Raw genomic sequence first — 25,676 nt, 5'->3', positions numbered from 1 at the left:
GTGAGAGGCTCATTAATTACTGTTTGTCTGTCGCAGCCATCCCTTTTAGCACAAACATTCACTGCTACTCACAGTAAATGAAACACCAGAGTTTGAGCTCTTTATCTTCATTTCTCTTTTATTTAAAAATAATGGAATAACATGAAAGTCAAATTGACCTTGATTTCTAGTCATTTATTCACACCGGACTAGACACAGTGGACTTTTATTTTACAATAATGAAAAGTAAGAAAGTCTCTAGAGCCCACTAAACTATATGTGAACAGAAACCAAGAGCCTAGCATGATACACCACTTTCCTCAATCTGATATTTTCACTATATCCTGACAGTTACTTAAAAAAGACGCTGAGAATTTTTTTCCGAGAACCTAAAGGCAACCAACAAAAGAAAGGTGGGTATCAAATATTTATCCAAATAGATAAGAATAAAGATGGAAAAATTTTATGAAGCTTTTGGCTGTCAAAACTGACTTCAAAAATAAAAAGTATGCGGACACCCCTTCAAATTAGTGTATTCGGCAATTTCATCCACACCGTTGCTGACCGGTGTATAAAATCGAGCACACAGTCATGTAATCTTCATAGACAAACATTGGCAGTAGGTTGGCCTTACTGAGCTCAGTGATTTTAAACGTGGCACTGTCATAAGATGCCACCTTCCCAACAAGTCAGGTTGTGAAATTTCAACCCTGCTAGAGCTGCCCTGGTCAAATGGAAGTGCTGTTATTGTGAAGTGGAAATGGTCTAGGAGCAACAACGGCTCAGACGTGAAGTGGTAGGCCACACAAGCTCACAGAACGGGACAGACGTATGCTGAAGTGCACAGAGCCCTGATCTCAACTCCATCGAACACCTTTGGGATGAATTGGAACGCCGACCGCGAGCCAGGCCTAATCGCCAAACATCAGTGCCCGACCTCACAAATGCTTTTGTGGCTGAATGGAAGCTCGTCCCTGCAACAATGTTCAAACATCTAATGGAAAACATTCCCAGAATAGTGAAGGCTGTTATTGCAGGAAAAGGGAGGACCAACTCCATATAAATGCCTATGACTTTGGAATGAATGTGTCAATGAGCAGGTGTCCACATACTTTTGGTCATGTAGTGTATGTCAACATGTGACAGCACTATGATCCAATGTACCGTCTGGAATAGAGCCCTTTAGAACCCCACTATGATTTCAGGTTCCTTCATATGGTATACATCCTCTCATAACACCATCATTGTGAATGGACCCGTTGAAAAAGTATGCACGTCCAAACAATACAACACACAAAAAAATATATACTTCACGCCCTGTCCGCGCACATTTTTATCTCGGCCACTGTCCATCTCTAAATGAATCCCATGTGTTATGTTGATCATTTCCTTCCACTGGATCGCTTGGTGGTACATGGCACTCTTCTCCAAACGCCATTTCTTCCTCTCATCCCACTCAGTCTACCTTAGGCCTGTTATCACCCCTGACCCAACAAGACGCAAATCACAATTCTCCTCTTGTCTGGGTGTGGCCGGTCTTTACTTGACAACCATGGTGTTGTGATTCCTGATGGAGCACCAGGCCATGAAGATATCCCTGAAGGAGAGAAAGGGGGGAAAAAAGACTTGAATTTTACATTTTTAAGTCAACATAATCAATCACGTTCCTTTTTCTATTCCAACAACTTCTACTTAAACTTCCCAAAAAAACGACAAACTTCTCACAGAGAGAAAGGAACACATAAGTTGATATCCAAACCCACAAACCTGCAGTGAGTGGCGACACATTCACTGCTGCAGTACTCTTTGTCCCAGTCCGTGCTCTCTATCGCAGGGTTGGTGCATCCTACTCGTACACAGAGAGTCAGGGGGCCAGAAGTAGCGTCAGTGGCACGTGGAGACACATTGAACTCCATTTCCATCTGAAGAAAAAGAGGTGAAAGTTGAGCAAGAAGCCGAGAGGAATATCATATTTAACAGTGGGTCAGAAACCACAGCTCACCTCTCCCGAAGTGAACTCTTCCGTAACCAAATCCTCATCCGCACTCGCCGTCAAGTCAGTGGACTTCGCCAACTGCAGAGCCACTGTAGGGGTACAGTAGGCCGATGCAGGCACAGCGGAAGTGGTGACACCAATTGAGTGGGCGGTTGCTGTTGTCGTAACAATAATAGGCAAGGATGAGTCTGCCTGCAAAGAGGCCGGGACTATCTTGATCTGTAGTGGAGGGGGAGGTGTGGCGGTGATGGACACAGGAAGCCCCGGCCCGGCATTCCCTCCTCGGGGCTTGGCCTGTAGGGGAGGCGGGGCTGGGGAGTGTACCATCTGCTGGAGCCGCGGGGGAGGAGGGGCGTGCTGCATTTGCAGCAGAGGTGGGGGCTGGCGTGGGGCTGAGGGCAGCAGGGTGCGCACGCCGCCAGGGAGCACCGTCACCATGGAGTTGGGTATCTGATGGAGCTTAGCCCCAGCCTGGAGCATCTGTTTGGAGATGATGATCTTGGTGATGGTGGGGGTCAGGGTCGGGGTGGCTGTGGGACCCAGGGTGGGTGGCTTGCAAGCTCCTGTGCGGGAACGCGTGGTGACTTGGGGGACGTCCAGAATAATGTTGGAGGCGCAGATGTTGGTGATGGTATTCTGGTCTGCAATGTGTTGGGGGAGACGGGGGGGGCGGGCGGGAGCCAGGGGGGCCAAAGGCACTGGCTCAGGTATTGGAGGGGGTGATGGTGAAGAAGCTGTGTCCATCACATCAATGGAGGCCTGGGGAAATGAGCACATTTATTGAAGAGGTAACAATACCTTCTAGACATTTACAGTAAAATATTGTCAGCGCTAGTCACGGTTTCCAAGCAAAGACAGGCCAAGAGCTTCTTACCTGTGAGAGCTGGTTGGCTCTGTAAGCTGCTAGTGCCTTCAGGTACTCTTTTTTCGCTGCTTCCGTCTTTCTCTTATACACCTAATAGTGACAGGGTATAATCACATAAGATGTGAGTAAAGGTTACATTTACCACAAACGTCCTTGAAATTTTGTAAATGTACAGTTAACTGACAAAATAAAGGAAACACCGACATAAAGTATCTTAATAGAGTGTCGGGCCACCACAAGCCACCAGAACAGCTTCAATGCGCCTTGGCATAGATTCTACAAGTGTTTGGAACTCTTTTGGAGGGATGCAACACCATTCTTCCACGAGTAATTCCATTATTTGGCGTTTTGTTGACGCTGGTGGAAAACACTGTCAGGCACCGCTCCAGAATCTCCTATAAGTGGTTCAATTGGGTTGAGATCTGGTGACTGACACACACCCTTTAAACCCTCTATGCTTCTTTGAGACCCCTCTTTCAAAGCCACAGATCTCTTTTTCTAGCCATGGTCATCAAAATAAAAGAATAACTAACTCAGGAACCACACCTGTGTGAAAGTACCTGCTTTTTAATCTATTTTGTATCCCTCATTCACGCAAGTGTTTCCTTTATTTTGGCTGTTACCTACATGTGTATTAGTCAAAGTGTATGTACTGTATACCTGTTTCTGCTCTTCCCCAAGACTGTCCCACATGGAGGCTACTATCGTGGACACCTCTCCAAATGTGGCGTTGGGGTTCTGGCCCTTGATGGCAGCCTGAGTGTCCCTGAAGAACAGGGCGTAGGCAGAGACGGGTTTCTGGGGCTCGTTGGGGTCTTTCTTCTTCTTCCCCTTCTTCCCTCCTCCAGGCCCTGCCGTAGCGGCCACCATGGCCGGCTTGCCCCCGCTGCGCCTCACCAAGGCAGGGGAGACTGAGGAGGAGAGCATGGGGGAAGAGGCTGGCATGGTGGAGAGGTGGGAGAGTACCGCAGGGGAGACAGACAGGGACATCGGAGAGTCGACCAGCACACTCTTCAGGGTGACAGCGGGACCAGTGGACAGAGAGAGACGGGGAAAGATACAAGGCTAGATCAGCAGATTTAGTAAGACTTAGCAAGACGCACCTTGACGAAATTATTCAGACCCCTTGGATTTCTTCCAAAGCGTGTGCTAAACTGGGATTAAAATTGATTTAATTGAAAAAAAAAAGCAAAAAATACTAATGGTAAAGTGGAAGAAAAATTAATTAAAAGAAATGTGACCCAATTAGGTACCGTTTAAATGACGCTTAGCTTATAAAGCCTTCATAAGTGCTACATAAATGTGTTACAAAGAATCTATAACCATTTGTCATGCTTTATAAAAGGGTTCATAAATGTAGCACAACTGTGAGACATATTCACCCATGTAAATTGTGACATAACCCAGTCAAATATGATATAAACATGTGCTTCATACAGCGTGACATTTCGTGCTGAAAGATGGCATACGCTCTAAAGTGAAGTCACGTTAGTCACATTACACCTAATTTCGTTCCCAGACACTTTCGTCCAAATGTGTAGGCCTGGTGGCCCAATGCATCAAACTTCATTAGTTAGGGTTTGGTTTAAAATACAATTTTAAAAATATAAATTGTAGAAATGGGTAGGGCTTATATATACTTATGACTTTTGACTGTGTAATGTTGTGCCGATTACAAAAATGACCAAAGATTTACAACTCAAATATATAGTCATTGCATAAGTATTCAGCCCCTTTGTTAAGGCAAGCCTAAATTAGTACAGGAGTCCAATTTGACTGTGAAATGAATAGGGGTTGATATGTTTAAATAACTAAACCTTCCTTCTGTCCCCCACACATACAAAATCTGCATGGTCCCTCAAGCACAGATTCAACTACAAATACCAGGGAGCTTTTCAAAAAGCCTCAGAAAAAAAGGGCACTGATAGGTAATAACCAATCTACCAACCAGACCTTGAATATCCATCTTAAAACATGGTCTAGTTAATAATTATGTTGTGCACCGTGTATTAAACCACCCAGACACTTCAAAGATACAGTCGTCCTTCTGAACTGCAGGACAGGAATGAAACCGCTCAGGGGTGTTACCATGAGGCCATTGGTGATTTCAAAACAGCTACAGAGTTCAATGGCTGGGATGGGAGAGAACTGGGGATGGCTCAACAACATTGCAGTGACTACACAATAATGACCTAAATGACAGAGTGAAAAGAAGAACACAAATGTACAAAATATTCCAAAACATGCATCTTGTATGCAACAAGGAACTAAAGTAATACTGTAAAAGAACATGGCAAAGGAACACACGTTTTGGCCTAAATGCAAAGCTCTAGGTTGGGGGAAATGCAACACAACACACCACTGATTAACTGCCTCCTTACTTTCAAGCTTAGTGGTGGCTGCATCATGGTATGGGTATGCTTGACATCGGCAAATACTGGGGGAGTTTTTCAGGATAAAAATAAACAGGATAGGGCTAAGCATAGGCAAAATACTAGAGGAAAACCTGCTTCAGTCTGCTTTTACACCCGACACTGGGAGAGGAACTAACCTTTCAGCAGAACAATAACCTACAGCACAAGTCTACACTGGAGTTGCTTATCAAGAAAACAGTGGATGTTCCAAGTTACAATTTTGACTTAAATCTGCTTGAAATCCTATGGCAAGACTTGGAAATTGCCGTCTAACCATGATCCCTAACATCTTGACAAAGCTTGAAGAATTTTGAAAATAATACAAATCGGCAAATATTGCACAATCCAGGTGTGCAAAGCTCCTAGAGACTTACCCAAGAAGACTCCCAGCTGTAATGGCTGCCAAAGGTGTTTCTAACATGTATGGACTCAGGGAGCTGAATACTTATGCAACAACTATATTTTACTTGTATTCATCTTTTAATAATGTTAGAATTTTTGTCCCACTTAGAGAGTATTGTGTGTAGATTGTTGACACACATGACTTTTGTAACACAAAATGTGAAGAAATCCAAGGGGTCTGAATAATTTTGCAAGGCACTGTATAAACAAACATACAAACAGACACTCACCCTGAAGTCATCCATGTCATCATCCTGGAGGGAGCCCGCTGGAGAGGGCGTGGCAGACAGCTGGTCAGGTGATTTGGAACGAGACAGAATGTTCCCGCCATGAAGGCCAAGCCCTAGCTGGGCGCTCAGATCTGATTGGTCAATAGTGGTTAGCTGATTGTGTCCCAATAGGCTATGATTCATGTCACCAAGTGGGACATCAATGGTCATTGGAGAGGAGCTGCTGAAATGGGAGCCAATGGAGTGGCCAAGTTCCTAGAGTGACAAGGCCAGGAGCGTTTACTTCGCATTAGCGCGTAACAAAAAGCATCTTAACAAAGCATTAGCATTTGAGAAAAACACGTTCTTGATGCACAAAGCTATTCATAAAGTACACTACTTACCACCCCTAGTGTTGAACTGAGCAGGGCCCCCCCTCCAGGCTGGCTCATCACCCCCAAGCTTAGGTGCTCCAGGCCCTGAGAGGTTGTGTTCACATAGGTGGAGGCAAAGGAGGGGTCATTGCCCCCCACCACAGCATTCCTCACCAGGCTTCCAGCACCCGCGAGGCCCCCTGCTCCACCTGAGAGTTCCCCAAAATGGGAAACCACGTCCCCCACACTGAGTGCCGTGTCCGGGTCCAGGGAGATTGGAGGGATCTCAAACACCTCATCACCAAGACTGGGGGTATGGAATGTCTGCTAAACAGAGAGAAGGAGAAGGACAACTGTTAATGGGAAAGATACATTGCATGAACATGTTAAATGTAAATACACTGCACAATGTCAATAATATGTAGTATGGAAACTGCGCAGGCTTCTAGGATCATGATACCCACCTCAGAGGATAGAAAAGGATGACCTGCCCCAGATATGGTAAGGTAATTATCACTGCCCCCTGGAAACTACAAAACAGAAATGGGATTTAGTACTTGTTTTCTCAGTACAGTGGATCACAGCTCCTTTCAGTCCCAACATATCAGGCTCAATTGGGACAGTCACTTGACTCGCCAGCGGACGCATACACGACATAGGTAATTTTCATTTCGTGTGAATACTCTTTCCCCCCTTGTTTAGAAATAGGCCCCATACCTTGTTAATTGGGTCGTATCCATTATAAGCCTGTGCTTCCAAGAACTCCGGGTCGACATTCTGACCAGTGCCATCAGAAAGTTCAGAGTAAAAGTTAAGATCCATCGTGACAGACCAATCAAAATTTTGCGACTTAACTTCGAATCAACCAAGATTGGCGAGCTCTTTGCAGCGAATGTAGCTAGCTAGAGATCACCATCATGCCAGACAAGACGAATCAATCGACACACGTTTTCAACTGGTGTGCTAGCTATAACCGCTAGCAGTACATAAATAAAGGTAGCACGTTCAACTAATGTTAGCTAAGTAACCTCAGTTCACAAAATTAAATTGCAAATAACTGATTTGTTCAGCATTCTCAGATAGATACTTGTAGCTCATCAAATGAAACTAAATTCTCTAACGTTAGCTAGCTAGCAGGCTAGCCAACAATGCTAACGCCAGCTTCCAATGAAACATTCGGATATAGCTCACGTTTGCTGTTATTTATTTTCTTACAAATTATTGGAAAGATCTTTGTTCCCCATAAGAACCGAAATCTGACCGTACGATATTTAGCTAGCTACCAGGCAATTTGTCAAAATCACGTTGCTCGGGCTAACTCAGGTCCATATTCAGCCAACTCGACCAGACTCGACGTTGTGATCTAGCCAATTAATATAGTAGTCGAACAAGTCTGTCTAATCGAGTAAACATAATCGATCGCGTACTCAGGACTAAAGAACATTTCAATGGGCATATCTCCATTTATTTAACCTTACTGGACAACATAGTAATACAACTCTGCTCAGACCTATCCAAAATGTATAGGAAATTGGGATATGGGTCAATTTTGAATTATGCCCAACAACTTCTCGAAGTGTACACTCCCCCTCGTGGAATTTTAAGGAATGGATTGTGTGAGAACGGAGGAAACTTCCTCAATGCCAATCCAACACTCTTTATTGTGATGGACATAAGACTAAATATATATTTCAAGACGATCTGATCATCCTAACTTGTAACGGTGTCCAATAAAATAGGTCGTTATACGTGTTCTTCGATCTAAGTGCGTGTGTGAGATCAGCTCGGGTGTAGGAGTTGCATGACAAAGCAAAGGAGTTGAGTCCAGCGAGAGAACCTCTTGTTTACATTGAAAAACTAGCTACTTATACAAGTTAGTTAAATATTGTCGTAGTAAAAAAGTGGTGTGATATGTAGGGTTTATTAGCTAAACAAATAACAGCCAGTGACGGTCGTGACTGTTGGTGAAGTTAACACAATCGTGGCAATTTTGGGAGATAAAATCAAAAGCTAGTTCAAGTGGCAAGATGGCAAAAAAGATGAAGGCGTTCAGTAGATTTAGCTAACAATCATACTCGATCTTCAATAACGAAATATTCGTAAACTATATCTTACCTCCATCCTCACTACATCGGTCCGCTGCTTTCCTAATTCTATTTTGTGTTTCCTCTTTTCGATACTTGGCTTCCGGGTTTCCTTGGATTTATTCTGGGGAAATGACGTCACCCTGTAGCGCTTTCTTAGACTTCTTGGTACCGATGATAAACTTAATTAAAACAAGTATGAAAAATCGTGCCATAAGAATGGTATTTACAACAGTTTTCACATACTTATTCAAATGAGTCAAACAGATCAGTGAAAGGTTGTTTAACAAAAACATGCTTTATTCCCTCATTCTCAACTTGAGGAAAACGAGTTGCCTATACAGTGCAAATCAAAGTAATACAAAAAGTAATGTCAGATCAGATAACGTTTGATCACATAACCCAATATACCTCAAAGAAATGGATGTGTGTGTACAGTCAGCTAATACTGTTTTTGCTAGACTACTAGAGCACGGGTCTTGGTTGCTGAATGAGGAGCCCGAAGCGTTTCTTCAGTGGCACTCCGTGCGGAGAGAACTTGTCGTCGGGGAAAAACCGAGCCGGATGGGCCAAGCTGGTGGGCTGGCCCAGAAGGTTCACCTTCTAAGATTGAAATAATGTGTTTGTTACAGCCATATGTAATGAAAAGCGGACAGTACTATGCAATCAGAATGGGTTAGTTAGTGCCATTTGGAATGAAAAGCGGACATAATTACGCAATTAATGGCATTCGAGTGTAATTAAACAGTTCAAATCCAGGGAAAGAAATATTGAAGAAAAAAAACGCAGATACGCATGAAATGCTTACCTTCAGCGTGTACAACCTCTCTCCTCTTTTCGTTAAGGTAAAACTTATGGAACATGGTCGCGCGCTCACGCTAAATATCTACAAGTTTGATGGATGCTTCCAAGGTGAGAAAAAACAAACAAGTGAAGGTACCAAATAAGATGGTAGACCAGATTCCATCCTTCCCAGTAGACTGGTCTCCAGTGACTACATTTAAATTGATAGTTACAACAAACACTCTTATTTATGCGGGAGCAAATTTCCACGTGTAACGAACTTCCAGTATACTTGTACTGTTCTTGTATCCTCACTGCCATGAACAACCGCGATATTGGACAATGGGGTTTTGCCGTTTACATTGGACTTTCCCAAATCACCTTCTAACTACATACAGTACCAGTCAAAAGTTTGGACACCTACTAATTCAAGGTTTTTATTTTAATTTTAACTGTTTTCTACATAGTAGAATAAGACAAAACTATGAAATCATGTAGTAAACAAAAAGAAGTGTTAAATCAAAATATTTTTTATATTTCGATTCTTCAAAGTAGCCACCCTTTTCTTTGAGCACTTGTTGGGTCCTTTCCTTCACTCTGCGGTCCAACTCAATTGGGTTGAGGTTGAGTGTTTGTGGAGGCCAGGCCATCTGATGCAGCACTCCATCACTCTCCTGGGTCAAATAGCCCTTACACAGCCTGGAGGTTTGTTTTGGGTCAATGTCCTGTTGAAAAACAAATGATAGTTCCACTAAAATGCAAACCAGAAGGGATGGCATATCGCAGCTGTATGCTGTGGTAGCCATGCTGTTTAAGTGGGCCTTGAATTCTAAATAAATCACTGACAGTGTCACCACACACACGCAAAGGTAATCCATTCACCTACTCTGCGTCTCACAAAGGCATAGTGGTTGGAACCAAAAATCTCAAATTTAGACTCATCAGACCAAAGGACAGATTTCCACTGGTCTAATGTCCACTGCTCGTGTTTCTTGGCCCATGCAAGTCTCTTCTTATTGGTGTCCTTTAGTAGTGGTTTCTTTGCAGCAATTCGACCATTAAGGCCTGTTTCACACAGTCTTCTCTGAACAGTTGATGTTGAGCTGCGTCTGTGACTTGATCTCTGTGAAACATTTATTTGTCCTGCAATCTGAGGTGCAGGTAATTGCTGATTTCTGAAGCTGGTAACTCTAATGAACTTATCCTCTGCAGCAGAGGTAACTCTGGGTCTTCCTTTCCTGTGGTGGTCCTCAGGAGAGCCCGTTTCATCATAGCGCTTGATGGTTTTTGCTACTGCACTTGATGAAACTTTGAAAGTTCTTGAAATTTTCCACATGCACCGACCTTGCCATGTCTTAAAGTAATGATGGACTGTCATTTCTCTTTGCTTATTTGAGCTGTTCTTGCCATTATATGGACTTGGTCTTATACCAAATAGGGCCATGTTCTTAACAAGGCACACCTGTTAATTGAAATGCATTCCAGGTGACTACCTCATGAAGCTGGTTGAGAGAATGCCAAGCGTGTGCAAAGCTGTCAAGGCAAAAGGGTGGCTACTTTGAAGAATCGCAAATATATTTGGATTTATTTAACACTTTTTTGGTTACTACACGGTTTCATAGTTTAGATGTCTTCACTATTATTCTACAATGTAGAAAATAGTAAATGTAAAGAAAAACCCTGTAATGAGTAGGTGTGTCCAAACGTTTGACTGGTACTGTAAGTGTAAACGGCAGAAGAAGAAAAAAACCTCAAACACATGCGGTCAAGAAAATTACACAAGGACCAGAGGACTCAGCTGCTTTCACTGTAGATTGCTGTAATTCATATCACAGATACAGTCAGGTCATAAAACAATAATAATAACTCATTGCAGTCATCTTTGCACCGTAGCACACAACTGACCTGCTCTACATTGTACAATACACCCATCTTTCTAGCACTGGATCAGTAACTAATATACCAGCATCCCCCCCCCCCTCTTACAGTTACCACATCCTTTCAGAAAAATGTACATCCACATATTGGACCCCTTCTAGTTCACTGACTCAACAGGGCGCAGAAAGGTCCTATGACATCAGACTCAGGCATCATGGGAGCAAAAGTTCTGGTCTGCTCAGTACATGTGTCCTCTCGTCCAGTTAAACTGGAGGACCAGCTTGGAGGTTCTTGGATAAAAAGGCTCCTAATACAGCAGGGCTCCCCTTAAAGATGAGGCTGGGAATGGGATGGGTTTGAGGGGTGGTTGAGCGAGAAGGAGAGAAGTGGTTGGGCATGGAGAAACAGAGTTGGGCATGGAGTCACTTTGTTGGGGTTCAGGCTGCCAAGTAGATGGTCATGGAGGGAGGAATATCATGAATGGAAAGAGTTGGGTGCAAACCTGCTCTTTTCCAAAAATCTACACAAAATAAATGATTAAAAAGAACAAAAAAAACCCAAATGAATCCATAATTCAATATAGATCATGATAAAAAATAAAATGAGGAATAGCATGAAAAGGAAAAATAACATGATTTTTCGGGGACTATATTAGACAAGACGGGCTTGGTCAATCCTCTGAGCTGGAGGAAGAGTCCGAGTCCTTCTGCGGCATAATGACGTCGTCCAAAAGGGCCTCCCTGTCAGAACTCTCGTATCCGCCTTGTGACAAGCTGTCGCCGCCTTCCATCTTAACATCAAAGGCTTGAGTCAGGAAAGAAGAATCCTCCAAGTCTTCGTCCTCCATCATGTAGGCCCCGTCTGAGACCAGGGTCTCTCCTTCACCTCCGCCCAGGAGTGGGTCCTCCAGTGGGTCAGGCTGGGGAGCGTGGTGGTGGCTGTGGTGACGGTCTCTCTTGGGAATGACAGAGTGTGCGGAGAGAAGCCGGTGGAAGAGGCTGTCTGGCAGAAAGCCCTGGAAGAAGAAGAAGATCTACAGTTGAAGTCGGAAGTTTACATACACCTTAGCCAAATACATTTAAACTCAGTTTCACAATTCCTGACATTTAATCCTTACAAAAAGTCCCTGTCTTAAGTCAGTAAGGATCACCACTTTATTTTAAAAATGTGAAATGTCAGAATAGTAGTAGAGAATTATTTCAGCTTTTATTTCTTTCATCACATACCCAGTGGGTCAGAAGTTTACATACTCAATTAATATTTGGTAGCATAGCCTTTAAATTGTTTAACTTGGGTAGCATTCCACCCAACGTTTTGGGTAGCCTAGTTGGGTGAATTTTGGCCCATTCCTCCCGACAGAGTTGGTGTAACCGAGTCGGGTTTGTAGGCCTCCTTGTTCGCACATGCTTTTTCAGTTCTGCCCACAAATTCTCTATAGGATTGAGGTCAGGGCTTTGTGATGGTCACTACAGTACCTTGACTTTGTTGTCCTTAAGCCATTTTGCCACAACTTTGGAAGTATACTTGGGGTCATTGTCCATTTGGAAGACCCATTTGCCACCAAGCTTTAACTTGTAACTGATGTCTTGATGTTGCTTCAATATATCCAGTTTTCCTACCTCATGATGCCATCTATTTTGTGTAGTGCACCAGTCCCTCCTGCAGCAAAGCACCCCCACGATGCTGCCACCCCCGTGCTTCACGGTTAGGATGGTGTTCTTCAGCTTGCAAGCCTCCCCCTTTTCCCTCCAAACATAACGATGGTCATTATGGCCAAACAGTTCTATTTTTGTTTCATCAGACCAGAGGACATTTCTCCAAAAAGTACAATCTTTGTCCCCATGTGCAGTTGCAAACTGTAGTCTGGCTTTTTTATGGCGGTTTTGAAGCAGTGACTTCTTCCTTGCTGTGCGGCCTTTCAGGTTATGTCGATATAGGACTCGTTTTTTGTGTGGATATTGATACTTTTGTACCCGTTTCCTCCAGCATCTTCACAAGGTCCTTTGCTGCTGTTCTGGGATTGATTTGCACTTTTCACACAAGTACGTTTATCTCTAGGAGACAGAACGTGTCTCCTTCCTGAGCGTTATGACGGCTGCGCGGTGTTTATACTTGCGTACTATTGTTTGTACAGACGGACTTGGTACCTTCAGGCATTTGGAAATTGCTCCCAAGGATGAACCAGTCATGTGGACGCTTACAATTTATTTTCTGAAGTCTTGGCTGATTTCTTTTGATTTTCGCATGATGTCAAGCAAAGACACACTGAGTTTGAAGGTAGGCCTTGAAATACATCCACAGGTATACCTCCAATTGACTCAAATGATGTCTATTAGCCTATCAGAAGCTTCTAAAGCCATGACATAATTCTCTGGAATTATGCTGTTTAAAGGCACAGTCAACTTACTTTATGTCAACTTCTAACCCAGTAGAATTGTGAAATAATCTGTCTGTAAACAATTGTTGGAAAAATTACCTGTGTCATGCACAAAGTAGATGTCCTAACAGACTTACCAAAACTATAGATTGTCAACAAGAAAATTGTGGAGTGGTTCTAAGACGAGTTTTAATGACTCCAACCTAAGTATATGTAAATGTCCAACTTCAATTGAATAAAAATATTTTACTATCTGAAATTGAACCTATCCCCTGTTAATAAAGGGTACTCACAGAGCACCGGGCAGTCTCAGCCCATTCTGGTGCAACTGCAGTGTCAGGATTCTCCTCCAGAAACTCCCTCAGATCCTGCAGCATAGGTCCATGCGCAGCCCCAACCTGAGCAAGAAAATAAAATAAATAAAAATGAACCCTCGGGCAACCAGCATCCACAAATCAATATTTATTTGAGAGAGGAACCCCCTGCACTCATCCTTTGCCATTTCTCACCTTCTTTCCTGTCCTCATATCAATTATGTTAATCTTCTCACTGCCCGACAGCGCTACTGCCTTCTCGGTCCTCTTCTTCTTCCTCTTGCTTCTGTTTACAAGGAGCTAGGGGTTCGCAGAAGACAGAGTCACTACAGCCGCAGTGGAAATCTCAAATTATTTGGCGTTTCTCACAGTGCACTACTTTTATCCAGAGTCTCGTTTGAGCCCCAGCCATAGTCTTCTAGATATAATATACCTCCAGCATGTCTCCCTCCATCTCATATTCTGGGTTCTCCTTCAGCCAGTTGGGCATGTCCCTACGTCGAGGGGCCCGCTCCCCACTCAGCACTGTGCCCGTCATGGCATTGACCACCGGGACCGCTCCGTCTGGATCTGACAACTAGGGGGAAGTGAGAGTGAGCGAGGCTTGATGAATGCAGACATTGAATGAACATTTGAGTATGTAGCTCGTTACTTATTATTGTCTACTGTTCTCAGACAAGTCTCTGTGTATTATGAGCCATCTTAACCACTGACTGCATGAGAATGTGGACAAGTATTGGATACACTGAGTATACAAAACACCTGCTCTTTCTCGACAGACTGACCAGGTGAAAGCTATGATCCCTTATTGATGTCACTTGTTAAATACATTTCAAAATCAGTGTAGATGAAGGGGAGAAGACAGGTTAAAGAAGGATTTTTAAAGCCTTGAGACATGGAATGTGCATGTGTGCAGCTCAATATTAGGAAGGTGTTCCTAATGTTTTGTATACTCAGTCTATATGCGTACTTCTTGGTCCCTACGCTTCCTGCGCCCGCTCCCCTCTCCCCCTGACCCGTTGGACATCAAGGCATGCTTAGAGAAGGTCAGCTTCAGCCCCTCCTCCTAAGAGAGTTGGACAGTAAAACAAAAGGGGGATGGAGAAAGAGGACAGACAACAATTTAGTCATCCCATCTGTACCTCAGTCACCCATGCTTTATCCCAATTTACTTCAATGGCTTAAAAAGCTGACTCAGCTGTTATTACAGGGCTAGAACAAAAGCCCAGGACCAGAATTGATTCAATCCCTCTTTTCCATGTTCCTCTCATCTCACCTTGAGGAGTTTGACCGTGAACTCAGATTCCTCTCCATCTGCTCCTTCTCCACCGGGTGTGCTGTTGCCTTTCCGCATGAGCCGTGCAAAGCTGAGCTCATCCCCTGCCCCTAGGTCGTCAGAGCCTGGGTTGAGCTGGGCGTCAGAGGCGTAGCGCCGCCCCGTCGGCCACTGCCCAGACAGCACCAGTGTACAGAGGCTGTCCAGACGGTTTATCAACACACGGTCCTGAGGGAGCAACCAGTCAATCACTCCACCGACACAACAAACCAAACCCTTTGCTGTTCAGTTTATTATTCTACGTCCCGTTATTACTGTATTTGAAGTACTAATGTGTAAGCTTTTACACAAACACAATACTGTTTGTTGAACCAGAACATCATCCACATACTGAATCTGGAACCCATCCATACTCAAAAGCAGTGGTTTCCAACCTGTTTCGGTTACTGTACCTCCAACTGAATTCTGCTCTGCCCGGAGTACCCCTGAAGTACCCCTTCATGTGCATTTTACCAGTAAGCCTATGGTCTTATGAATCTTCTCACGTACCCCCTGTGGAAAGGCCAAGTATTCCCAGGGGTCCTAGTACCCCTGGTTGGGAACCACCACTCTATAATTGCAGACAGTACACCTCCCCTACATACCTTGGGCCAGTCAACCCTGAAGGGGTCAGTGAGGGACTCCGGTGGCGCGCCATCTTGAGATGGAGTCATTGAGAGCAAGCTGTTCTCTCCATCTTCCTCCATCTTCAGAGCAGCTGAAAACAGGAAATAAATATATATACAAAAAGTATGTTCTACCCGTGTCGTCTTAACTCAATCCTCACTCTCTTCTAGATTCCTCTCAGCCATTACTCACCTCTCTCCCTCTCTGCGTCGCTGTCCACACTGTCGTCAGAGCTTTCTGATCGCCGGGAAGAGGTAGACGAGCCTGAATCAGAGTCTGAATCCAAATCAGACATCCCTCCTTCTCCACTTCCTCCGCCTTTCCTTCCTCCGCTTCTCGGGCCCCTCCCCCTGCTCTTCTTCCAGCCCAAGCCGGTGCGATCATGTCCCTTCCCATCAGGGCGAGAGAGGGGTGTTGTCTGTGTATCAGAGTGGCCGAGAGCCTCAGAAGCTCCAAGGAGGCCGGACTCCCTGTTCAGTCCCTCCTCCTCCTTGACGGCGGAGCCCTCCTCTGCCTGTGGTTGGCGGAGGGGACTGGCAGGGGCGGGCTGGTTCTGCTGGATCTCGAGGTAGTCGTGGCGGGCTTGACTGAAGGAGAACTGCGGGTCGGAGAAGACTGAAAGCTCGGTGCGGCTGACGCCGTGGAGGGCGGCGCCCAGCATGAGTTCCCGGTCGTGAGCCGGAGTGCTCCACCAGACAGGAAGCTCGGAGCTGAATGGGGCCAGCAGCAGGCTCTCCTCCATGGAGGGGTGGGGCAGGACACGCTCACGAAGACGGCGCAGCAGACTGATGCGGTACAGGGTGCGAGAGGCCCGCTCCTCGGTGATGGGGGCCATAGACTGTCCCAAATCTGACGGTTCTGGGGAGGGAGAGAGGGTTAGGGATCGGTGTCTCTCCAAGGGATTACACTTCTCAATATCCTGTATTTAATAATGCTGTGATGCGGTTCTGACCTTCTCCGCGGGCGGGCCGCAGGTTGCACACCCTCCGGCACATGGCCATGAAACAGCGGAAGTAGCGACTCAGACTCTCGTCCGTCTTCTTGTCCAGACGGGCGAAGGTCCGGAAGCGGGCCCATTCCAGTTTAGCATCCTTCCCCTCTTGGGCGTTTGGCTCTTTTATCCTCTCGACACCGAACGTGGACACCACACGGTAGAAATCACACTCCTCTCTACGGGTCCACCTAGGAGAGAAAGTCAAGACACACAAGACAGATGGTTAAAATAGTGGAACACTTAAAACCCACTCCGAGTCTTATACCAGATAATTGTGTAAGGTTACAGCATACGGACACATTAAACAAACACAACAACTGTACCTCAGATTCAGGACACATATGCTTGCAGAGTTAATAGTTGAGGGTAGTAGTTGGTACCTCTGTTGGCGTTCCTGGCGTGCAATCTCCTTCAGCTTACTGGCCTGCTCACACCTCCTGCGCTTGCGGTCACCCTTCTCTGCTGCCTCCACCTTCAGCTGCTCTCTCTTGTAGCTGCGCTGGTATGCGGTGATCAGACGCCGGAGCCGCGCAGTAAGTGACGAGCTGGTCGGCCACTCACAGGCTCCTGACAGGCCAGAAGGCGGTCCCTTGGTTTTAACAGGCCCCGGCTTGTCATCGACACAGATATCGTCACCCATGTTCATGGAGTCAGCCTGGGGGAGAGGGATTGTCATGAACATAAAAGCAATATTTTCTAACCAAAATCAATCTAGGAGAATATTAAGTCCGGATTCACACCTCCTCGTACAGGTCTTTGGTGTGCCTTGACGCAGGCTTGAACTCTGGGTCTTCAGAATACTTGTCATCGTCTCCTCTGGGGGGGGGCAAAAACAAAGTCTCAGCCACCAATTTGTCAAGTTAATGGGGGTGAGGCCAGCTCTAAAGAGTTCAGTGATATAAAGTTAGCGGGTTGTTCAACAAAGTGCTAATAAGGTTAGCTTGCGTAGCTCACCCGTCTCCCAGGTCTGCGTCTGCAGAGTGCTGCTCCGCATCAATGGCCTGGTCGTCAGGGCGACCAGCTCTCTCCAGGAAACAGAGACAGTCGTCGGCACGCATGGTGGTGTACATCTCATACCCTGGAGCAACAAGACAGGAGTTACTACAAACACTCACTAAAACACCTAGCACCACGTTCCTACTGATAAACAAAGGTATTCTGACAAGTAAACAAAACGCCTAAAGACTTTGACATTGAAAACGCAGACCGTGTTTGAAGACGCCGACGAGGAGGGAGCGGTCTGCCTCTGTATCCCACCAGCCTGATGGCACCTCCTGCTGCTCCATCTCAGGCATCCAGATGTCAATATCCCTACGAGGACACAGACAGATTCAGTATGTGTGTGTGTGTAGATATGCATGTAGCAAGTAATGAGTCATTTTAATAGGGTGATACCTGGCATCGGCTCCTCTCAGCACAGAATCGGCGTGTTCTCCAATGACTTCCTGTCTCAGGTAGTACAGCATACGCACTCTCAGCAACACCCTGAAGACAAGGAAAGGGTTAATGCTCTGATACTGTGCACAACACTTCAGTCCTCTCTAGGGTGAAAACACACAGACTTGTTGCACTGGTGCTTGAGATGTTTGCGGTAGCTGTCGTCCAGAAGCAGGGAGTCGGGGTTGTACTTGCGGATCCACTCCACCTTCTGAACGTCAAATGAGCTCTGGGCCTTCACCCTCTTCCCCTTCCTGCCCCGAGGAACAGGGATGGACAGACCTAGAAACACATTGGCACATTTAACTCACAACCCTGGAAGGCAACGCTAAAAACAGTAAATACATCAACACAAACATGTAAACAGTTACCCAAAACAGAGCAAGAAACATTTAGACAATGGGTGGATGGAGGTTGTAAGACACATTCACAGAGTGGTTGAAGAGTGTGTGGTTCTATAACGGTCATACATACCAGAGTGGTTGAGGAGTGTGTGTGGTTCCCGGCCGTTCTCTGGGGGGGTGATGAGCTCCCAGATGAAACTCTTGATGTTCTCGTCGCCACGGTAATGCAGCAGGCAGAAGACAAGGATTACCCTGCAGATGGTCTCCACGTCACGCTCCCCGAGGCGCCGCTTACAACGCGCATGAGACAGGATGTCCCGCCAGCGCCCCCACCTGGACAAGCACAGGAGGTGGCAGAGTGAGAAAGGAGACCTCGGCACAATAGCGTGGAGCTTGCTTTGGTAGAAAATCCGGTCATAACTTTACTCTCACATGTGTATTGTAACTACACCTGTCCAGAAAAAAACCTCTAGTCCTTAGTCAGGGCCACCTACCCGTAAACAAGAAGGTGTTTCTCCACACGGAAGCAATCGGTGCGGCCATAGCCATTTCCGGTGTGGCGCTCGGAGCGCCTTGAGGACCGGGACTGCCGGGAATTGGCGGGCGGGTACTCGTCGTCGCTGTCGGGGTCAGAGATCTCCCCGCCCTCGCCCCTCAGGGTAGCGAACTGACGGGTCTGCTTCCTTACTCTGGGTGTGTCAATCACCAGAGTGTTCTACAGGGAGGATGGGAGAAAAATGAGCTTTTCACAAAACACATTGAGAAAGGTAGTGCACACACACAGAATGGAGCCCTTCACATTACCTTCCTATTCATGGAATCAAAGTCTATGTCTGCCCTCTTGGCCCACTTCTGCCAGAACTCGGGGTCGTCCAGGGCGATGTCGGTCCTGTTTTCAGTGGCCACGAAGCTGGCCTTTGAGAAGGTGGAGCCCTTGCCCTCGCTCTCGATGGTGATGGTGGTTGCTCTCCTCTGGAGAATCTGGTCAATGTCCTCCTCGCAGAACTTGGAGCCCTCGTCCTCCTCGTCCATGATGGCAGCGTACGCCCCCTTCCTCAGGAGGTCCTCGATCTCCTTCTTAGAGAACTGCTGGATTTGCTGAGAAGCGGTTGGAAGAAGAGATATTAACCAGAGGTTTGGCATCCAAACAAACCGCAGGCTTAAAAATAATATAGTACGTAAGTAAATAATATTTTGGGCCTCCTTACTCCGTTGACGTTGCTCTCCTTGTTGCCACTCATGCTCTGCAGTACAGCCCGGTCCAGACCCAGTTTGAGGCTAGCCTTGTCCAACATCTCCCTCTCATAGGAGTTCCTGGTGATCAGACGGTACACCTTCACCGCCTTGGACTGGCCGATACGGTGACACCGCGCCTGAGCCTGTTGAGAGAAGGCAGGGTTAGTACAATCAGACGCTATTTGTACAGCGTGGTAAGGGAATTAGGATGAAACATTAGAAGAACCCAGACAAAAGAGGGAGCCTGAGGTCAAAGGTCAGACATCACCTGCAGATCATTCTGAGGGTTCCAGTCTGAGTCAAAGATGACGCAGGTGTCAGCAGCAGTCAGGTTGATGCCCAGGCCTCCAGCCCGGGTACACAACAGGAAGACGAAACGGTCCGAGTCTGGTTTGCTGAAGCGATCAATGGCTGCCTGACGCAGGTTCCCTCTCACTCTACCATCAATACGCTCGTACAGGTATCTGGGCAGAACAATGATAAAGGCAACGTCTTACTCATCTAGATTACTCTTCACAACAAAATCTAGTTTTTAAATCAACATGCCCATCTCTCTTGTTGATGAGGTAGTCTATCTACAGCTCCATAGACGGGTTGGTTGTTAAGCAACAAAACTGACATGCACAACTATGGGGAAAAACAGACAGGGTTGGCTTAGATTGTTGACAACATGAAAAATAGTTTACATCTCCAATATTTATTGAAAACATAAAAACAGGACTAAGATCGAATCCTACTACACCGACTCGGAGGCTCGTCGGATGTGCCAGGGCTTGCAAACTATCACGGATTACAAAGGGAAGCCCAGCCACAAGCTGCCCAGTGACGTGAGCCTACCAGATGAGCTAAATGCCTTTTTTTATAGTCACTTCAAGGGAAGCAACACTGAACCAAGCATAAGAGCACCAGCTATTGCGGACGACTGTGATCCCGCTCTCCGTAGCCAGTATGAGTAAGACCTTTAAAACCGGTTAACATTCAAGTCTGCAGGGCCAGATGGATAAACAGGATGCCTACTCAGAGCATGTGCTGACCAGCTGGCAAGTGTCTTCACTGACATTTTCAACCTCTCCCTGACCCATTCTGTGATACCTACATGTTTCAAGCAGACCACAAGGGTTGGACGATATAGTAGTAAATCAACTATGTTTGACAGACATCGTTGATGGCAACACGACAGACGATATAGTTGGTATACATTTATTTTTTTATAGACGATATAACCTATTTCAACATGACTTGCACCGCCGGAGTCGGGAAGCTCACAACAGTGCAGCTCACGGCCAGGTGTCAAGCCAAATGACCTACCTATTCCTATTTGCCTAAGCAGATCTTTCATGATCAACTTTCAAATGAATCCAGGAGGCCAGTTACAGAGTTCTCTCTCAGAAACTTGTGAATAGCCTAAATAAAATCATGATATTATAATAATAAAGAGAACCAACAAATGCAAGATAGAATCATTTAATGGGAAGTTTAAACAAACCTTAAGTTACCATCTACTGTATCTTGCCTATGCTGCTCTGTACCATCACTCATTCATATATCCTTATGTACATATTCTTTATCCCCTTACACTGTGTATAAGACAGTAGTTTAGGAATTGTTAGTTAGATTACTTGTTGGTTATTACTGCATTGTCGGAACTAGAAGCACAAGCATTTCGCTACACTCGCATTAACATCTGCTAACCATGTGTATGTGACAAATAAAATTTGATTTGATTTGAAAAAAAAGTTTCTGGCCTCCACCTAACCAAAGTTTTAGGAAAAACAAAGTGTGCTGCCAGAAAATCCCTGTAAACCAGAGACCATAATATAGTCCTACACTAGGCTACAGTCAATCAAATTGTAACTTCTAAACAGACATTTATATTATCGTGGAAGTATATATTCATATCCTTGAATTGCACAACGGGCATAACATAAGCTCCAACAGCAGCACTTTCGATATGCGGGATATTTTTTTTTAATGTTTCCCATATAAAAAAATAAACCACATTGGGTTGGCTAAAAAAAGACCAAATAAACAAGAAATTAACCAAATAAATTACAGTGCAAATAAATGTAAGGAACCCCACTGAATATTCTAGCCTACATTTATTTCAAATTAAGATGCATCTGTGAACAGGCTTTGAAAATTAAACAAATAAAAAAGTGCGATGAAAAAACAAAATTTGGATTATTTTTATTTTTCATTATATGAACCTACCTAAAGGTAACAATATTGCCTGCTATAGGCCTACTGAAAACATGTACAGACTGAACGCCTTTTGCACAGCTGCATCTGAGAGCGACATTGGCCAAAAGCGGAAAGCGACCCTCATTCCCTCTCCACGATGCCAGTGGGTCATCTTCTCCTCCGATTACATCTTAAGGTAGGTTGGATGTGAGCTCTGCGCTGGCCTAGTGTTGTGCACTGAGAATGACCGTTTGCTTAAATCTCTCAAGAAGACTGCCCAGCGATAGTCTGAAAATCACCATTGAAAGGGTCTCGTATCACACTGTAGGCCTACAATGTTTGGTTCCAAATCACCATTCAAAGTTATCGGTGCCACATATCACCATATAAATTGGCTTAAATTTATTTATACTGAACAAAAAATTCATTTGGCCCTAATCTATGGATATGACTAGGCAGGGGCGTAGCCATAAGCCCACCCACTTGGGAGCTAGTCCCACCCCCTGGGGAGTTTGGCTGGGCCTATCAGAATACATTTTTTTCCCCACAATAGGGCTTAATTACAGACAGAAATACTCTTCAGTTTCATCAGCTGTCCGGGTGGCTCGTCTCAGATGGATCGCTCAGGTTTAGAAGCTGGATGGGGAGGTCCTGGGCTGGCGTGGTTGCACGTGATCTGCGGTTGTGAGGCTGGTTGGAGGTGCTGCCAAATTCTAACAACGTTGGAGGCGGCAGATGGTATTGAAATTAACATTAAATTATCTGGAAACGGCTCTGGTGGACATACCTGCAGTCAGCAGGCCAATTGCATGCTCTCTCAAAACTTGAGGCATCTGTGGCTTTGTGTTGTGACCTTTCATTGTCCCCAGCACAAGGTGCATCTGTGTAATGATTGCCATTTAATCAGATTCTTGATATGTCACACCTGGCAGGTGGATGGATTATCTTGGTATAGAAGAAATAAGATTTTTGTGCATATGGAAAACATTTTAGGTCCTTTATTTCAGCTCAGGAAACACTTTACATGTTGAATTTATATTTTTGTTCAGTATATTTATTTATTTGCACACAAGAAAATACACTATTGGTATGATGATTTCCACATCGTAGTCTAATGATTTTTTTTTTTTATCTACATTTTTTTTGGTGGTTTGTATGACCGGCTGCATTACAGCTTGCTTAATGTGTTGCTAGGCAACGGAACGAGCGCTCCCCCCTGTCCCAGATAAATAAAGACAATACAATAGTATATCAACAATGTTTGGACAGGTCGATAGGACGATGTGTCATTCCAGACATCGCTCCACCCTACAGACAAACATAGTCCCTGTTCCCAAGAATGTCAAGGTAACCTGGCTAAATGGCGTAGTACATTAGTAGTACATACACATCTGCAGCCATGAAATGCTTTGAAAAGGCTAGTCATGGCTCACATCAACACCATCCCAGATACCCTGGACCCACTCAATCTACAGATGACACACTATTGCACTCCACACGGCCCTTTCCCACCTAGAGAAAAGGAACACCTACGTGAGAATGCTGTTCATTGACGACAGCTCAGCGTTCAACACCATAGCGGCCCTCCAAGGTCATCACTAAGCTAAGGACCCTGGGACTGAACACCTCCCTCTGCAACTGGATCCTGGACTTCCTGACAGGCAGCCCCCAGGTGGAGGGTAGATAACACCACATCAGTCACGCTGACCCTCAACACGGGGTCCTCTCAGGGGTGTGTGCTTAGTCCCTCCTGTACACCCACGACTGCGTGGCCACGCACGACTCCAACACCCTCATTAAGTTTGTTGATGACAAGACCGTGGTAGGCCTGCTCACCAACGATGATGAGACAGCCTATAGGGAAGAGGTCAGAGACCTGGCCGTGTGGTGCCAGGACAATAACCTCTCCCTCAACAAGACAAAGGAACGGATCGTAGACTAGAGGAAAATGAGGGCTGAGCACACACCCCATTCACATCAACAGGGCTGTAGTGGAGCGGGTCAAGAGCGTCAAGTTCGTTGGAATCCACATCACTAATAACCTTTCAGGGTCCAAATACACCAACACGGTTGTGAAGACAATGCTTCTTCCTCCTCAGGCGGCTGAAAAGACTTAGCATGGGACCTCATTTCCTCAAGTTCAACAGCTGCATAATCAATGTTGTGTCAGCTTGGTATGGCAACTGCTCGGCATCTGACCGCAAGGCGCTAGAGGGTAGTGCGTACGGCCCAGTACATCACTGGGGCCAAGTTTTCTTCCATCCAGGACCTATATACCAGGCGGTGTCAGAGGAAGGCCATAAAAATGGTCAAAGACTCCAGCCACCCAAGTCATACTGTTCTCTCTGCTACTGCATGGCAAGTAGTACCAGAGCACAAAGTCTGGGACCAAAAGGCTCCTAAACAGCTTCCACCCCCAAGCCATGACTGCTGAACAGTTAACCAAATGACTACCCACGCTACTTGTATTCTATTTATTATTTGTTTTGCACTGACTCGATGTACACACACACTACATTGACACCACACACACAATCCTTCTCACACACTGCTGCTACTCTGTTTAATATCACTTTACCCCTACCTACGTGTACATATTACATCGTATACCCCATTCCCTGCATATTGACTCTGTACCAGTACCCCTTGTAATATAGCCTCGTTATTTGTGTTGCCATTTTTCCTTTCGTTTATATAGCACATTTGACTTAATTATATACATTTTTTAAACTGCATTGTTGTTTAAGGCCTCATAAGTAAGCATTTCCCAGTTGTCCCACTTAACCATCTTAAGATGAATGCACTAAGTCGCTCTGGATAAGAGCGTCTGCTAAATTACTGAAATGTTAATGTCTACACCTGTTGTATTCAACGCATGTGATGAATACAATTTGATATGAAACACATTTGCATATTTGTCTCAAACACATCATTACAGTTGGTTAGCTAGCTAGTGAATTCTAGCCCTATTAGCATAAACATCAGTCAAAACAAGACAAGGTATCAAGAACCTAAAAAAAAAAGAGCTGAAACGAGCCACTTATGATTCACAGCATGGCAGCTCCTCGTCATTGTTGCTAGCTATCTGGCTAGCCAGAATCACAACACAAACATATCTGCCCCATTGAATTGCGGGCATCGTTTTCTTGACGTTGTCAGCTAACCCGACTATACCTCTTGTTGATGAGGCAGTCAATCTAGACATTCATACCTCTTGTTGATGAGGTAGTCCTCCAGGATGTCCAGGCAGCGCACCATCTGGGAGAAGATGAGCACCTTGTGTCCCCCGGCCTTCAGGCGAGGCAGCAGTTTGTCCAGCAGGACCAGCTTGCCTGCAGATCTCACCAGGGCCTGCAGGTGGAAGTCTGGCACCATGGGGTCGTACACCTCCCTCAGCTCAGCCACAATAGACTCCTCCGCCCCTGGACAAAAGAGAGGACGGGGGTTATTATATTAACATCCTGGGAATGGTATGAAGACAGGAGTTTTCCATGATGGGTTGTACTGATGTTAGTTCAATAGAACCTGTGGTAAGTCGCAGGTGATAGCAGGCTAGCTGCATTAAGAGGATATGCTATTGGGGTTGTGTTTTTGAAGGAGGAAGGGTATTGACGTGTATTGTAGTGTTGGGTGTGAGGTACCTGTGATGAGGTAGGGGTGGTTGCAGCACTTGCGCAGCTCCATCATGGTGTTGAGCAGATTGGGGACGTTGCTGTTGCTGGTTGCCCCCATGCTGAGGAAACTAAAGTTCCTCTCTAGGATGGCCCGGTAGTATTTCTTCTGCACATCTGTCAGCTCCACCTGTGTTGATCGGTTGTTATTGAGCTTGATGGTTATGATCCATTCCGAAAAAATAATATAATGCTC

General features: G+C 45.4%; 2 protein-coding genes across 7 annotated transcripts in view; both read right to left on the bottom strand.

Moving 5' to 3' along the window:
* Window positions 1–91: 91 nt before the first annotated feature.
* tox4a (TOX high mobility group box family member 4 a) lies at window positions 92–8,449 on the bottom strand. Of its 5 annotated transcripts, none has more exons than XM_064993271.1 (10): window positions 8,355–8,422; window positions 6,957–7,016; window positions 6,704–6,769; window positions 6,270–6,566; window positions 5,887–6,141; window positions 3,501–3,851; window positions 2,850–2,930; window positions 1,982–2,734; window positions 1,747–1,901; window positions 92–1,576 (listed from the first exon to the last, which is right to left on the bottom strand). In XM_064993271.1, the coding sequence occupies exons 1-10, from the start codon at window positions 8,358–8,360 to the stop codon at window positions 1,519–1,521; spliced, it is 2,082 nt and encodes a 693-aa protein (XP_064849343.1). In that variant the 5' UTR covers window positions 8,361–8,422; the 3' UTR covers window positions 92–1,518. The 5 variants fall into 5 exon arrangements, with proteins under 5 accessions (XP_064849343.1, XP_064849344.1, XP_064849346.1 ...); XM_064993272.1 differs by having other exon boundaries at window positions 6,270–6,563; XM_064993274.1 differs by lacking the exon at window positions 6,957–7,016 and having other exon boundaries at window positions 8,355–8,449.
* A 2,451-nt stretch (window positions 8,450–10,900) lies between these two features.
* Window positions 10,901–25,676, bottom strand: part of LOC135558993 (chromodomain-helicase-DNA-binding protein 8-like) — a 28,398-nt gene continuing 13,622 nt past the window's right edge. For both annotated transcript variants that reach the window (XM_064993268.1, XM_064993269.1), the window contains exons 18-39: window positions 25,451–25,610; window positions 25,021–25,231; window positions 19,897–20,092; window positions 19,601–19,771; window positions 19,197–19,490; window positions 18,887–19,107; window positions 18,523–18,725; window positions 18,174–18,330; window positions 18,007–18,096; window positions 17,819–17,922; window positions 17,566–17,689; window positions 17,352–17,427; window positions 16,992–17,266; window positions 16,570–16,799; window positions 15,810–16,475; window positions 15,596–15,708; window positions 14,952–15,179; window positions 14,646–14,741; window positions 14,109–14,252; window positions 13,871–13,975; window positions 13,655–13,759; window positions 10,901–11,999 (exon numbers count right to left, since the gene is read on the bottom strand). In XM_064993268.1, coding sequence (XP_064849340.1) covers window positions 11,655–11,999; window positions 13,655–13,759; window positions 13,871–13,975; window positions 14,109–14,252; window positions 14,646–14,741; window positions 14,952–15,179; window positions 15,596–15,708; window positions 15,810–16,475; window positions 16,570–16,799; window positions 16,992–17,266; window positions 17,352–17,427; window positions 17,566–17,689; window positions 17,819–17,922; window positions 18,007–18,096; window positions 18,174–18,330; window positions 18,523–18,725; window positions 18,887–19,107; window positions 19,197–19,490; window positions 19,601–19,771; window positions 19,897–20,092; window positions 25,021–25,231; window positions 25,451–25,610 — 4,314 coding nt within the window. In that variant the 3' untranslated portion in view covers window positions 10,901–11,654. The remainder of the gene's footprint in view (window positions 12,000–13,654; window positions 13,760–13,870; window positions 13,976–14,108; window positions 14,253–14,645; window positions 14,742–14,951; window positions 15,180–15,595; window positions 15,709–15,809; window positions 16,476–16,569; window positions 16,800–16,991; window positions 17,267–17,351; window positions 17,428–17,565; window positions 17,690–17,818; window positions 17,923–18,006; window positions 18,097–18,173; window positions 18,331–18,522; window positions 18,726–18,886; window positions 19,108–19,196; window positions 19,491–19,600; window positions 19,772–19,896; window positions 20,093–25,020; window positions 25,232–25,450; window positions 25,611–25,676) is intronic.

This window comes from Oncorhynchus masou, chromosome 17 (assembly GCF_036934945.1).
Source record: "Oncorhynchus masou masou isolate Uvic2021 chromosome 17, UVic_Omas_1.1, whole genome shotgun sequence".
NCBI lineage: Eukaryota > Metazoa > Chordata > Actinopteri > Salmoniformes > Salmonidae > Oncorhynchus > Oncorhynchus masou.
The sequence above is the reverse complement of the archived record's forward strand: the minus strand, read 5'-3'. Positions and strand labels throughout refer to the sequence as shown.